This window comes from Bombina bombina, chromosome 6 (genome assembly GCF_027579735.1).
Source record: "Bombina bombina isolate aBomBom1 chromosome 6, aBomBom1.pri, whole genome shotgun sequence".
Classification (NCBI taxonomy): domain Eukaryota; kingdom Metazoa; phylum Chordata; class Amphibia; order Anura; family Bombinatoridae; genus Bombina; species Bombina bombina.
This window is the reverse complement of record NC_069504.1, coordinates 1,069,208,767-1,069,225,280: the sequence shown is the minus strand read 5'-3', so window position 1 is coordinate 1,069,225,280 and position 16,514 is coordinate 1,069,208,767. Positions and strand designations below refer to the sequence as shown.

The 16,514-nt window shown below is 37.7% G+C and overlaps 1 protein-coding gene and 1 long non-coding RNA gene across 3 annotated transcripts in view; one reads left to right on the top strand and one right to left on the bottom strand.

Moving 5' to 3' along the window:
• Positions 1-16,514, bottom strand: part of LOC128664187 (uncharacterized) — a 100,781-nt gene that overhangs the window by 10,110 nt on the left and 74,157 nt on the right. The gene's annotated exons all lie outside the window — the stretch shown is intronic.
• The window catches only part of LOC128664186 (aldo-keto reductase family 1 member C1), a 105,032-nt gene that overhangs the window by 28,210 nt on the left and 60,308 nt on the right, over positions 1-16,514 (top strand). The window contains exon 2 of the mRNA XM_053718950.1: positions 11,508-11,675. Within this exon, the coding sequence (XP_053574925.1) occupies positions 11,508-11,675 (168 nt within the window). The remainder of the gene's footprint in view (positions 1-11,507; positions 11,676-16,514) is intronic.

Sequence of the window (16,514 nt, the reverse complement as noted above, 5' to 3'; positions counted from 1 at the left end):
AGTGAAGGGGTTAATTAGGGAGCTTGTAGGGTTAATTTTGGCTTTAGTTTAGTGTAGTAGACAACCCAAAGTATTGATCTATGCCCATTTTGGTATATTTCATGTCACCATTTCACTGCCAAATGCAATCAAATTTAAAAAATCGTTCACTTTTTCACAAACTTTTTCACAAACTTTAGGTTTCTGACTAAATTTTTTTACAAACAGCTTGTGCAATTATGGCACAAATGGTTGTAAATGCTTCTCTGGGATCCCCTTTGTTCAGAAATAGAAGACATATGGCTTTGGCATTGCTTTTTGGCAATTAGAAGGCCACTGCGCATCACACGTATATTATGCTAGACATAATACACAAGTGATGCGCAGCGACATTTAGCGGCCTTGCAGGGTTTAGCGGGTTAATTAGGTAGCTTGTAGGGAGCGTGCAGGATTCATTTTAGCTTTAGTGTAGAGATCAGCCCCCCCATGATCCTTCCCAAACAGCTCACTTCCCTCCCCCACCCCACAATTGTCCCAACCATCTTAAGTACGGACAGAAAGTCTGCCAGTACTAAAATAAAAGTTTTTTTTGTTTTTTTGTTTGTTTTAAAAAAATAATAATAATTCTGCTGTGTAGGATCCCCTCTTAGCCCCCAACCTCCATGATCCCCTCCAAACAGCTCTCTAGCCCCCCCCTCTGCCTTATTGTGTGCCATATTGGGTACTGGCAGCTGTCTGCCAGTACCCAGTTTGAAATCAAATATGTTTTTTTTTTATTTTTTTTTAAAAGAAAAAAAGAAACAATTTCCTTTAGTGTAGCTGCCCCCCCTCAACACCCAACCCTCCACCCTCTCCCAGATCGCTTAATATTTTTTATTACCACTTTCTCTCCCACCGAGTCCCACCTTATCTCTCCTTAAACTTGTTCCATAGTGTAGGGTTCCCACGCACGCGCATGCACGCAGGCACTCTCCCATGCACGAGCACAAACCCTTGTATGCACCCATATGCGATCCCGCCCCCCTCCTCCACCGATGGCTGCCCACCCCCCTCCCTGTTCAGCTCCCACTCACCAACGAACATAGCCATCAATGGCCGATGCAGAGAGGGTCACAGAATGGCTGTCTCTGCATCGGACTGCTAAAAACTTTTATTGCAGGGTGCCTCAATATCGAGGCATCGCTGCAATAACAGGAAAGGGGCTGGTAGCGATCGGGATCACTTCCACCGCTTTCAAAGACAAACGACATACAAGGTACATCCTCGGTCGTTAACTGTATTTTTTTAGAGGACTACCCTGCACGTCGTCAGTCATTAAGGGGTTAAAGAGACAATCTACACCAGAGTCTTCTATTTTTAACAAAATAGATAATCCCCTTATTACACATTGACCAGTTATGCATAAACAAAACAATTTTATTAAAGGGACATAAATCCTAAATATTTATTTTCTAGATTATATAATAGCGTGTGATTTTAAAATATTTTATAATTTACTTCAATTATTTAATTTGATTCATTCTCTTGTTCTCCTTTGATGAAAGCTTTACGTATGTAAGCTCAGAAGCAGCTAATAACCTATGTAAAGGATGATTATTGGTGGCTGCATATATATATATATATATATATATATATATATATATATATATATATATATATATGTATACACACAAATACAAAAGTTGGTTTAGCACAACTTACAAAAAGTTTATATACACATCTTTGGGAGTGCTTCCAATGTGACCTAGTTAAAACACAAACAAAAAGGTATTGGCACACATCCATTTTCAAAAGCACAACATTTTTAACTGCTGCAAAAAACATTAAAAAAAATCTATTCCTTTTAAATAAAATTGGGATCTTAGTCACACAATGGGGGGTAGTTATCAAGCCGTCTACTTTTCTGCCTTCGCCGGCCCAATACGCCCGCCTAAGCTCGCCTACCTTCGCCGCCGCGGACCTTGAATACGTTCGCCTAAGTTATCAAATAAATCTGTCAAAAAGCCACGGGGCGATGAGCAGCGGACTGTGAGAGTTATTACTCATCCGATCTCGCTGCTCTTCGGCTTTTTCCCAGCTTTATTGCTAGCCTGTCACTAAGCACTCACACTAACTACACTGTTCTATCCCTATACCGGCACCCCCGGAGCCCCCCACAACTAAATAAAGTTACTAACCCCTAAACCGCCGCTCCTAGACCCTGCCGCAACTCTTATAAATGTATTAACCCCTAAACCGCCGCTCCCGGACACCGCTGCCACCTACATTATACCTAGTAACCCCTATCCTGCCCCCCCATACCGTCGCCCTCTATAATAAAATTATTAACCCCTATCCTGCTGATCCCGCACCTCGCCGCAACTAAATAAATAGTTTAACCCCTAAACCGCCGCTCACTGAACCCGCCACAACCTATATTAAACCTATTAACCCCTATCCTGCCCCCCCTACACCGTCGTCACCTATAATAAATTTATTAACCCCTATCCTGCCCCCCACTACACCGCCGCCACTGTAATAAATTTATTAACCCCTAAACCTAAGTCTAACAGTAACCCTAATGCCCCACTAACTTAAATATTAATTAAATAAATCTAAATAATATTTCTATTATGAACTAAATTAATCCTATTTAAAACTAAATACTTACCTTTAAAATAAACCCTAATATAGCTACAATATAAATAATAATTATATTGTAGCTATTTTAGGATTTATTTTTATTTTACAGGCAAATTTCAATTTATTTTAACTAGGTACAATAGTTATTAAATAGTTATTAACTATTTAATAGCTACCTAGCTAAAATAAAGAGAAACTTACCTGTAAAATAAATCCTAACCTAAGTTACAATTACACCTAACACTACACTATACTTTAATAAATTATTCCTATTTAAAACTAAATACTTACCTGTAAAATAAACCCTAATATAGCTACAATATAAATAATAATTACATTGTAGCTATCTTAGGATTTATATTTATTTTACAGGTAACTTTGTATTTATTTTAGCTAGTTCGATAAGTTATTAAATAGTTATTAACTATTTAATAACTACCTAGCTAAAAGAAATACAAAATTACCTGTAAAATAAATCCTAACCTAAGTTACAATTAAACCTAATACTACACTATCATTAAAATTAATTAAATAAACTACCTACAAATAACTACAATTAAATACAATTACATAAACTAACTAAAGTACAAAAAATAAAAAAAGCTAAGTTACAAAAAATAAAAAATAAGTTACAAACATTTTACAAATATTACAACAATTTTAAGCTACTTACACCTAATCTAAGCCCCCTAATAAAATAACAACCCCCCCCCAAAATAAAAAAAGGCCCTACCCTATTCTAAATTAAATAAAGTTCAAAGCTCTTTTACCTTACCAGCCCTTAAAAGGGCCATTTGTGGGGCTTGCCCCAAAGAAAACTGCTCTTTTGCCTGTAAAAGAAAAATACAACCCCCCCCAACATTAAAACCCACCACCCACATACCCCTAATCTAACCCAAACCCCCCTTACAAAAACCTAACACTAATCCCCTGAAGATCATCCTACCTTGAGTCGTCTTCACTCAGCCGAGCAGCGATGGAACCGAAGTGGACATCTGGAGCAGAAGAAGTTAATCCTCCAAGCGGCGCTGAAGAAATCTTCCATCCGATGAAGTCATCATCCAGGCTGCGCTGAAGAAGTCTTCGATCCGGGCGATGTCATCTTCCAAGAGGCGCTGAAGAGGTCTTCTATCCGGACGATGTCATCTTCCAAGCTGGGTCTTGAATCTTCCTCCCGCCGACGCGGAACATCCTTCTTCACCGACGGACTACGACGAATGAAGGCTCCTTTAAAGGACGTCATCCAAGATGGCGTCCCCTCAATTCCGATTGGCTGATAGGATTCTATCAGCCAATCGGAATTAAGGTAGGAAAAATCTGATTGGCTGATGGAATCAGCCAATCAGATTCAAGTTCAATCCGATTGGCTGATCCAGTCAGCCAATCAGATTGAGCTCGCATTCTATTGGCTGTTCCGATCAGCCAATAGAATGCGAGCTCAATCTGGAAGATGGCTTGGAAGATGACATCGCCCGGATAGAAGACCTCTTCAGCACCTCTTGGAAGATGACATCGCCCGGATCGTAGACTTCTTCAGCGCCGCCTGGATGATGACTTCATCGGATGGAAGATTTCTTCAGCGCCGCTTGGAGGATTAACTTCTTCTGCTCCAGATGTCCACTTCGGTTCCATCGCTGCTCGGCTGAGTGAAGACGACTCAAGGTAGGATGATCTTCAGGGGATTAGTGTTAGGTTTTTGTAAGGGGGTTTGGGTTAGATTAGGGGTATGTGGGTGGTGGGTTTTAATGTTGGGGGGGTTGTATTTTTCTTTTACAGGCAAAAGAGCAGTTTTCTTTAGGGCAAGCCCCACAAATGGCCCTTTTAAGGGCTGGTAAGGTAAAAGAGCTTTGAACTTTATTTAATTTAGAATAGGGTAGGGCATTTTTTTATTTTGGGGGGGTTTGTTATTTTATTAGGGGGCTTAGATTAGGTGTAAGTAGCTTAAAATTGTTGTAATATTTGTAAAATGTTTGTAACTTATTTTTTATTTTTTGTACTTTAGTTAGTTTATGTAATTGTATTTAATTGTTGTTATTTGTAGGTAGTTTATTTAATTAATTTAATGATAGTGTAGTATTAGGTTTAATTGTAACTTAGGTTAGGATTTATTTTACAGGTAATTTTGTATTTCTTTTAGCTAGGTAGTTATTAAATAGTTAATAACTATTTAATAACTATTCGAACTAGCTAAAATAAATACAAAGTTACCTGTAAAATAAATATAAATCCTAAGATAGCTACAATATAATTATTATTTATATTGTAGCTATATTAGGGTTTATTTTACAGGTAAGTATTTCGTTTTAAATAGGAATAATTTATTAAAGTATAGTGTAGTGTTAGGTGTAATTGTAACTTAGGTTAGGATTTATTTTACAGGTACATTTCAGTTTATTTTAGCTAGGTAAGCTATTAGATAGTTAATAACTATTTAATAGCTATTGTACCTAGTTAAAATGAATTGAAAGTTGCCTGTAAAATAAAAATAAATCCTAAGATAGCTACAATATAATTATTATTTATATTGTAGCTATATTAGGGTTTATTTTAAAGGTAAGTATTTAGTTTTAAATAGGATTAATTTAGTTAATAATAGAAATATTATTTAGATTTATTTAATTAATATTTAAGTTAGGGGGGCGTTAGGGTTAGTGTTAGACTTAGGTTTAAGGGTTAATAATTTTATTACAGTGGCGGGGGCATAGTGGGGGGCAGGATAGGGGTTAATAAATTTAATATAGGTGGCGACGGTGTAGGGGGGGCAGATTAGGGGTTAATAAGTTTAATATAGGTTGCGGCAGGGTCAGGGAGCGGCGGTTTAGGGGTTAATACATTTATTATAGTTGCGGTGGGCTCCGGGAGCGGCGGTTTAGGGGTTAATATGTATAGAGTAGCTTGCGGTGGGGTCAGGGAGCGGCGGTTTAGGGGTTAATATGTATAGAGTAGCTTGCGGTGGGCTCCGGGAGCGGTGGTTTAGGGGTTAATACATTTATTATAGTTGTGGCGGGGTCAGGGAGCGGCGGTTTAGGGGTTAATATGTATAGAGTAGCTTGCGGCGGGGTCAGGGAGCGGCAGTTTAGGGGTTAATATGTATAGAGTAGCTTGCGGTGGGCTCCGGGAGCGGCAGTTTAGGGGTTAATATGTATAGAGTAGCTTGCGGTGGGCTCCGGGAGCGGCGGTTTAGGGGGTAATACATTTATTTACTTGCGGCGGTGTAGGGGGGACAGATTAGAGGTGTTTAGACTCGGGGTACATGTTAAGGTGTAAGGTGCAGACAGCTCCCATAGGAATCAATGGGATGTCTGGCAGCAGCAAACTTGTACTTTCGCTATGGTCAGACTCCCATTGATTCCTATGGGATCCGCCGCCTCCAGGGTGGCGGATTGAAAACCAGGTACGCTGGGCCGTAAAAGTGCCGAGCGTACCTGCTAGTTTTTTGATAACTAGCAAAAGTAGTCAGATTGTGCCGCACTTGTGTGCGGAACATCTGGAGTGACGTAAGAATCGATCTGTGTCGGACTGAGTCCGGCGGATTGAAGTTTACGTCACAAAATTCTACTTTTGCCGGTCTCGAGCCTTTGATAACTAAGGCGAATCAGCCTCGCCACAAATACGCTGCGGAATTCCAGCGTATTTGAGGTTGACGGCTTGATAACTAGGCCCCAATATGGCCATATTCTGCTTAGCCAGTCACCAACTTACAAGGTGCCTCAATATAGACTGGTCCTAACACTACAGTCCTTTGCCTCAGAAGGCTGAATCATTCCTGCTTTTACCCTTCATAATAGAAAGAGACTCCCTGGCTTAATATTCACAACTCTATTACACTGTCATGAGCACACCTGAGTTTGGGTGGGGTGGTTTAACCAATGGGAAATGGTCAGTCTCCCTGATTATGTTTTAATACAAATGCAAAATGTGGTATATATATATATATATATATATATATATATATATATATATATATATATATACATACATATATATATATATATATATATATATATATATATATACATATACATATACATATATATATATATACATATACATATACATATATATATATATATATATATATATATATATATATATATACACTGTATATACACACACCAAATTTAATTGAACTAAACATGTGTTCATTTAAAAACCAGAAGTGCGTTGCTGCTCATTCAACAAATGATAATAAGAGAATGAAGAAGATTTGATAGTATAATACAAAATCAAAGTTGTTTAATATTGCACCTTCTACCTAAATCATGAAAGAACATGTTTGTGTTTCATGTCCCTTTAATATACTTTTTTTACTCTCATTACCTTGTATCTAAGCATCTATTGAGAGCCCTATGATCAAATGAAATATAATTTATTATCTATTGACTATCAAATCCAAAAGCATGCAACATATAAGGAAAATCTGTGACACTTTTTGGTGCGTATTGAAGTACTCCACCGGAGCTGTCCAGACATCTGAATCGGCACTTCAAAACCCCAAATGTGCGCTCTATCACACATCTTGTAGATATGTGAGCCTCATTATAGCGCACTTGCTCATGAGTTGTAGAATTAATTACAGGTGTGAAAAGCCATGGGAGACATGAATAGCCTGAATCTCCTGCGTGCAAGAAATAGACAATATATTTTAGCAAAATGAATGAAATAATATAATTTACATATATGAATAATTGTAATAAACATTTACCTAGTAGAATTTCCTCTAGCATTTGTTGTCTATCCTAAAAGCGGTCATAGATGGTATCACAGATCACCTGTATATTCAAAGAGTAATTCTGCTTACGGTCAAAATTATCCTGTTGTCAGGAAATACAGAATGCATTTTTAGCATACCCGGAATTGCCCTTGCTGTTAGCGGTTTCAGGGAGTCTTTTATTTTCAGGTAGAGCCTCTCTATTGAAACCCTATTTAACCTGAATCTGTAGATAACCTCCTTATCACTAAGGGCATGCAGGCCTATCCTGAGTAAAAATAACCTGGGTACTCTTCTGCGTCTTTCCTGACGCTCAGGCAGGTACAACAACCTCCTTCTCCTGTGTCGTTGTTGGATTGCAAACGCAAAAACATTGATCATCTCCATCTCACAAACCAAAATGCATACACCAAACTTTCTGTGTTGTTAGACACTTCCTTTTATACTGCAAGTAACATCATTTCTATAGACAAGAGTGACAGGTTTAACAGCTGGAAATGCAGGTGGAAGCACCATATTGATTGCTGCAATTAAAGTAATTACTTCGGCAATAGAAATTACTATTAAAGTATAGAGATTTTATATATATTTTATTTTTTATTATACTAGGAATCGGGGTATGCACTACACAGACTTATTACTGTACCATGAGAACAGAAGTTAACCATGTTAATATATTTTTATCAAAAAAGATAAGACATGAATACTTTTTATTATACTTCATGATTCTGATAGTTCATTAATATCGTCCTTCACTGACAAAAAAGTTGCAGTAATTTAAATTATTCAGTATGTTCGTTAACTGTCTGCGATGACAAAAAGCATTCGAGCAAAACTTTTCAGACTCCCATTGATTCCTATGGCATTCACGGCTTTAGAGGTGGCGGTTTGAACGATAGGTACGAGGTGTCGGAATAGATGCGAGCATACCAGTTGAATTTTTTAGAAATTTGCAAGAGGTTCAAATAGAGTCAAATGTGAAGTCGGATCATCAGTATTATGCTACAATTGAGCGAAATATAAAAACGGATTATCAGTATTACGCTCGAAGACAGAGAGCATCGATATGCGTCAGATTGATCCCATGGTAGAGTATATTACGTTGAACGTTGCAACATTTGACGATGTTGAAGCTTTCTTAAATACGGCGGATCAACTTTGCATCTAATTAGACGCCAAATTCAAGCGTATTATCAGTTGAAGTATTGATAAATCGAGGCTCTGGAGTAAAGTTTATTAATCTGTTTTTATTTATGATATTAAGGTTTTAACATGCAATACAGATTAACTTTTGTGGTATATAATTCCTTTATTTATTTTAAAATGAAATAAAACTAAGTTTAGTAAATAAACAAGAAGATAGCCTTGCTTTTTTTTACAAAAGAGCACTTATAAGATATGGATTAATTGATTATAACACCTTGCATAAAGTGCTAATTTTTACAGCAAATGTTGATTTTGTTTTAGTCATAGGGGTAGATTTAACAAGGGCCGAATAGCCCTTGTGCCTCTTGTTTCCGCGTGAGCCTTCAGGCTCGCCAGAAACAGCAGTAATGAAAAAGACTGCAGCTCCATAACTTGTCCGTTGCCTCTGAGGCCACGGTCTTCAAACCGCCTGATCCTATATGATCGAGCTGATTGACACCCCTTGCCACTGGCTGATTGGCCGCGAATCTGCATGGGGCGGCATTGCACAAGGAGTTCACAAGAACTGCTTGTGCAATGATAAATGCTGACAGCGTATGCTGTCGGCATTTATCGATGTGCGGCGGACATGATATGCTACATCATATGTCCATTCGCTCCTACATAAATCAGCCCGTTTGTCTTTTGACTAAAATTTAATTTTGATTTAGTTTTAGTCATAGGGGCCTATTTATGTAGCTGTGCAAGCCTTTATCTGTACCACCCCCTCTTTTCTCTAATCCATGGCCAATCTTCCCCTATAGCAGCTTCCAATAGTTCACTGTGTTTACTGACAGTTCTACACCACAAATGGTTTACATATGCTCTTCCCACAATCACAAACAAAATCTTCTTAAGAACTGCACTAACTTCAAAAAGATGTCAAATTTACATATGAAAAATGGATTATCAATAATACTCTTACAACCACCAGCAGATTAATTTCCATATTATACTGAAAGGTGGGAGCAAGAACTAGATTGTATAATTACAATACAGTTAGCAACACAAATTCATTCCAATACAATGAAAAGCATTCTACTCCCAATTTTTAGAAATAACCTATATGATTCTCTTTTGCTGGTACTACACACCCTAGAAATTGTTCCCCAAATAGAGCAGTCTAGGTAAGAGATGAAGGTCAGAAGAAGGAACTATGTACCATATGTGGAAGTCATACACCATTATATCTAGCTTTTGGGATTTGGTTATTAAAAAGGCAGTAATATGTTTTCAACATAAAATCATCAGATATTAGCATAAAACTGGAAGTCTTAGGAGGCACCTTCTATTATATAGGGGAAGTAGAAGGTATCAGAAATTTTGGCCCTAGATCCGTACACTAAAACACAGCCTAAAGATACACATATTAACATCATAGAAATATGGGAGTCCTACCTACAATACCCCCAATAAATGTATAGTGTATCTACAATTCCAAAAGATGCAATGCAATGCTAGATTACTAGTTGAGCACTATTTATCGCTCCTGGTCGCGGGCTTGATCACATATGCGGCGTTGCCCACAGAAGCCGTCAACTATTTTTAGATGGATGTAGTGATCACATATACGTAGTGTATATTTTACCCATCGGCCGCTGTTTTTATTCCCATAAATTTACATAGAACCTGCGTCGCAAGTCAGTATCACATATTTAGAGCAAGGACTTACGTGACGAAAATGGAGAGATTTTACTCCATATTCACCTTGCCACACAAAGGTATTTGAGCACCGTAACTCCCTGGAAGTCTTAACAAACACCTAGCACATGAGCAATATGTACCTCTCAACTGTCATTCCTCCACTGCAATAACTAATGTATTAACCCCTAATCTGCCAACCCCCAAATCGCAAAGTAGCTAATTATACTATTAACCCCTAATCCGCCAAACCCCCACAACACAATCTACCTATTAACACTATTAATCCCTAATCCGCCAACCCCCCACAACGTAAAGTACCTAAGTACCGTATTAACCACTATTTTGTATTTTTTTTTTTTAATCTTCGATTTTTTTATAATATTAGATTTTTTTATTTTAATTTAATCTTAGTTTTTTTTTTTAGCACTTGTATAACGGTGAGTATAATGGTGAGTGCCTTTAGCCACCAATCAGCAAGCACAACCCAGGTTGTGAACCAAAAATGGGCCGGCTTCTAAACTTACATTCTTGCTTTTCAAATAAAGATAGCAAAAGAATGAAGAAAAAATAATAATAAGAGTAAATTAGAAGGTTGCTTTAAATTGCATGCTCTATCTGAATCATGAAAGAAAACATTTGGGTTTAGTGTCCCTTTAATGGTGTTTGCAGCATTGTCTTTTTGTTTGCTATTCGAATGTTCCATGCATCATTTTTTTATATAGATGTTCTATATCTGAGGATTAGGAATTCCACAAGGACCTGGACATACATCATCGATACAAACGTTGATTAACATAAAATAAAACAATTTATCACTTCTGAGTTGCTGGTTTGTGCTGCAGCAAACGTTTCAAAACAAAATATTGTTATGATAGGGTTATGTGACACACAAATTGACCAAAATCATAACCAAGTAGCTATCTTTGAGGTTGCTACCCAGCCCGTATTGTTAAGGTTTAGGTCAAAGTTGAAATAAAGATGCTATTATGGAAAAACTTCTTCTTAGTGTGATGGAATCTTCTTATTAAATAAGAATAATTTATCGTCACCAAAAAGGCCCATCAAGTCTACCCATAAGGAGATGACTAACATGTTATGGAGATAAGGGAAATCAACATCAACTAGCTAAATCCCCACTAACAGTAATGTTCCCCATTGTGGTGAGAGATTGTGGATCAGATTGGTTGGCTGAGGGTAGGCCGCATAGTGTGACCTATTTGAAAAATCAGATACGGTTGGGGTTTGGAACAGTTTTTTAATGTATTAATTTTTTTAGGCCATCTCTGATATTTTGACCATGGTAAGTTTATATTCCCTTGTTTCTGTGCAATTAATGTCTAATTCACTATTTTTTTCTATCTTCCAGTTGCCAAAGGCTCCGAGTGAAGAAGCCACAAAACTTGCAATTGAAGTTGGTTATCGCTATATAGATGGAGCCCACCTATATCGCAATGAGGAAGAAGTTGGAAAGGCCATCAAAGAAAAGATTAAAGATGGAACAGTAAAACGTGAAGACATTTTTTATACAGGGAAGGTGAGGACAAATGTTTAAACTGATGTATTTACAAATGTCATTTCCCAAATGCAGATCATTGAGGTATATCAAGGATGTTTGAGTTGTCTGCAAAACCATATTTTTCAGCATTTTCAGAAACTCTTTACAGCTATATTTATAGCCTGTCATTTTTTTTTCTTTCACAAGAACTGCTGGTGCAATGATAAATGATGACAGCATATGCTGTCGGCATTTATTGATGTGCAGTGAACATGATACACTACTTCGTATCATGTCCGCTCGCACATTGATACATTTGTCCCTTAGGCTATTGAAAAATTATTGCAAAAAAACCAAGATGTTAATGCATTCAAATACATTTCACGCTCACCTAGTATGGTCGTTTATTGAAGGGCTGCACAGAAATCTTGTAATTACAAGGGGCTAGATTACAAGTGGAGCACTAATTACCAGTTTCGCTAGAGTGGTAACTGCACTAAAAGTTATCCCCCCGGGTTGTGCTGGTATTACAAGTTAAAAGTAAAAGTTATCGCTCCAGCACTAACCCAACAAGCGCAAAAAAAACAAACGTACACTATCACACAGCAATAACCTATTCCCTCATAAAAGTCAATGGAGAAAAAAAAGTGAAAAAACATAACACCCTACTCATGTGCTAACCCGAATTGCCCACCTCATAATCCCCACTACACTATTAGCCCCTAAAATGCCATCCCCAACACAAAGTAAACCACTAGACTATTAACCCCTAAACCACCAGCTGCAACGCAAAGCAAACCACTACACTATAAACTCCTAAACCGCCAGCCCCCAGCGCAAAGTAAAGCTCTAAACTATTAACCCCTAAACCGACAGCACCCAAACGCCAAGTAAACCACATCACTAGTAACCACTATCACTAGTAAGCCCCCAATGCAAAATAACCCACTAACATCTAAACCCCCTAACCTAACATCTCCTAAGTTAACCCAAAATAGACAAACCCTACCTTTACCAAAAAAAAAACAACTAACATAACTACTTTTAAAAAAAAAAAAAAAAAAACTTACCTGTGTAAGTAAAACAAATCTAATCTTACCTTTTAAAAAAAACTACATTTGCTATTAAAATAAAAAAAAAACTACCATTACAATTAAAATAAAAAACTACCATTACAATTAAAATAAAAAACTACCATTACTGATTAAAATTTTAAAAAAACTTCCATTACCATAAAAAAATTACATTACTAAAAAAAATACTAATATTACTTAAAGAAAAACTACCATTACAAAAAATAACAAACCCTACCATTACACAAAACTAACAAATTACCAAAAATAATAAATGAGTAATGCCTATTCTAAAACCCCAAAATAAAAAACTCACCTCAAAATAAAAAACATAGGGCGCGATCCGATATACGGCGCAGGTTTCGCTGCAAGCGTGGAAACCTGCGCGCCCGTAGTTTCAGCTTGCACAGCAAGCTATCACATATACCCCGCCGGCAGTTGCTAAAGTGCCGTAAGTCGGACAAACTAGCGATGTCCAGAAATAAGCGTAAGTACAAACTTCTGGAGTCGCCAGTGACTTACATCACTTTAGAAACTGCCGCTGCATAAAAAAAAACTGACTAAAATATAAAATCTCCCGTTACTGTCTAACACGCCTCCCAAAAGTAACCCGGCACGTATACCCCTCTATCCGCATTCCCCCCTCTCACTCCTAACAATAAATATATTAACCCCTAAACCGCCGCTCCCGGACCCCGCCGCCAGCTACATTAAATGTCTTACCCCCTAATGTGAGCCCCCTACCCCGCCACCAGCTATATTATATGTACTACCCCCTAATCTGAGCCCCCTACCCCGCCGCCACCTTTTTAAAACTATATTAACCCCTACTGTGAGTCCCCTACCCCGCCGCCAGCTATATTATATGTACTACCCCCTAATCTGAGCCCCCTACCCCGCTGCCACCTATTTTAACTATATTAACCCCTAATATGAGCCCCCTACCCCGCCGCCACCTATATTATATGTACTACTCCCTAATCTAACCCCCTTACATTGCCACCTATATTAAATTTATTAACCCCTAATCTAATCCCCCTACACCGCCGGCACCTATATTAAAATTATTAACCCCTAATCTAATCCCCCTACACCGCCGCAACCTATATTAAATATATTAACCACTAAACCAAAGTCTAACCCTAACACCCCCTAACTTAATTATTATTAAAATAAATCTAAATAATATTAATAATATTAACTAAATTATTCCTATTTAAATCTAAATACTTACCTATAAAATAAACCCTTAGATAGCTACAATATAATTAATAATTACATTGTAGCTATTTTAGGGTTTATATTTATTTTACAGGTAACTTTGTATTTATTTTAACTAGGTACAATAGCTATTAAATAGTTAATAACTATTTAATAGCTACCTAGTTAAAATAATTACCAAATTACCTGTAAAATAAATCCTAACCTAAGTTACCATTACCCCTAACACTACACTATCAATAAATTAATTAAATAAACTACAATTATCTCAACTAAAATACAGTTAAATACACTAATCTAAATTACAAAAAATAAAAAAAGATTACAAGAATTTTAAGATAATTACACCTAATCTAAGCCCCTAATAAAATAACAAAGCCCTCCAAAATAATAAAATTTCCCTACCCTAAACTAAATTAAAAAAGTAATCAGCTCTATTACCATCCCTTAAAAGGGCCTTTTGCGGGGCATTGCCCCAAAGTAATAAGCTCTTTTACCTGTAAAAAAAGAACAACCCCCCCCCAGTACAACCCACCACCCACACACCCCTACTCTAAAACCCACCTGATCCCCCCTTAAAAAAAACCTAAGTCTAACCCCCAAGTGGTCCTTACCTGTCCTGAAGACTGGCGGAGAAGGTCCTGTTCCAGGCGGTGAAGTCTTCTTCCAGGCGGCGACATCTTCTTCTTCCAGGAACCAGCCGGCGCGGAGCGGAGGAGTTGAAGACCGATGACCGCGGAGCTAAAGACCGTCCTCTCTGGAACTGAAGACTAGCGATGCTGGAACTGAAGATCAGCGACGCTGGAACTGAAAACCAGAGCCATGGAGCATGGAGGATCCTCTTCATACGATCTCGAATAAGAATTCAAGGTACACAATTAAAAATGGCGTCCCTTGAATTCCTATTGGCTGATTTGAGCGTTCAAATTAAAATCAGCCAATCGGATGCAAGCTACTTTAATTCTATTGGCTGATTTGAATAGCCAATAAAATAAGAGCTACTGTAATTCTATTGGCTATTCTAATCAGCCAATAGAATTACAGTAGCTCTTATTCTATTGGCCATTCAAATCAGCCAATAGAATTAAAGTAGCTCTCATCCGATTAACTGATTTAAATTTGAAGGCACAAATCAGCCAATAGGAATTCAAGGGACACCATTTTTAATCGCGTACCTTGAATTCCTATTCAGTGTATGGCGGAGATCGTATGAAGAGGATCCTCCACGCTCCATGGCTCCGGTCTTCAGTTCCAGCATCGCCGATCTTCAGTTCCAGCGTCGCCGATCTTCAGTTCCAGCGTCGCCGGTCTTCAGTTCCAGAGAGGGCGGCCTTCCGCTCCGCGGTCATCGGTCTTCAACTCCTCCGCTTCGTGCCGGCTGGTTCCTGGAAGAAGAAGATGTCGCCGCCTGGAAGAAGACTTCTCCGCCTGGAACAGGACCTTCTCCGCCGGTCTTCAGGACAGGTAAGGACCACTTGGGGGTTAGACTTAGGTTTTTTAAGGGGGGATCGGGTGGGTTTTAGAGTAGGGGTGTGTGGGTGGTGGGTTGTAATGGGGGGTTGTTCTTTTTTTTACAGGTAAAAGAGCTTATTACTTTGGGGCAATGCCCCACAAAAGGCCCTTTTAAGGGCTGGTATTAGAGCTGATTACTTTTTTAATTTAGTTTAGGGTAGGGATATTTTATTATTTTGGGGGGCTTTGTTATTTTATTAGGGGGCTTAGATTAGGTTAATTAGCTTAAAATTCTTGTAATCTTTTTTTATTTTTTGTAATTTAGTGTTTGTTTTTTTTAGATTAGTGTATTTATCTGTATTTAAGTTGAGATAATTGTAGTTTATTTAATTAATTTATTGATAGTGTAGTGTTAGGTTTAATTGTAACTTAGGTTAGGATTTATTTTACAGGTAATTTTGTAATTATTTTAACTAGGTAGCTATTAAATAGTTATTAACTATTTAATAGCTATTGTACCTAGTTAAAATAAATACAAAGTTACCTGTAAAATAAATAGAAACCCTAAAATAGCTACAATGTAAGTATTAATTGTATTGTAGCTATCTTAGGGTTTATTTTATAGGTAAGAATTTAGATTTAAATAGGAATAATTTAGTTAATATTATTAATATTATTTAGATTTATTTTAAAAATAATTAAGTTACGGGGTGTTAGGGTTAGACTTAGGTTTAGTGGTTAATGTATTTAATATGGGTGGCGGCGGTGTAGGGGGATTAGATTAGGGGTTAATAATTTTAATATAGGTGGCGGCGGTGTAGGGGGATTAGATTAGGGGTTAATAAATTTACTATAGGTGGTGGCGGTGTAAGGGGGTCAGATTAGGGGGTAGTACATATAATATAGGTGGCGGCGGGGTAGGGGGCTCACATTAGGGGTTAATATAGTTAAAATAGGTGGTGGGGTAGGGGGCTCAGATTAGGGGTTAATAGAGTTATTATAGGTGGCGGTGGTTTAGGGGGATCACATTTGGGGTAAGACATTTAATGTAGCTGGCAGCGGTGTAGGGGGATCACATTAGGGGGTAAGACATTTAATGTAGCTGGCGGCAGTGTAGGGGGATCACATTAGG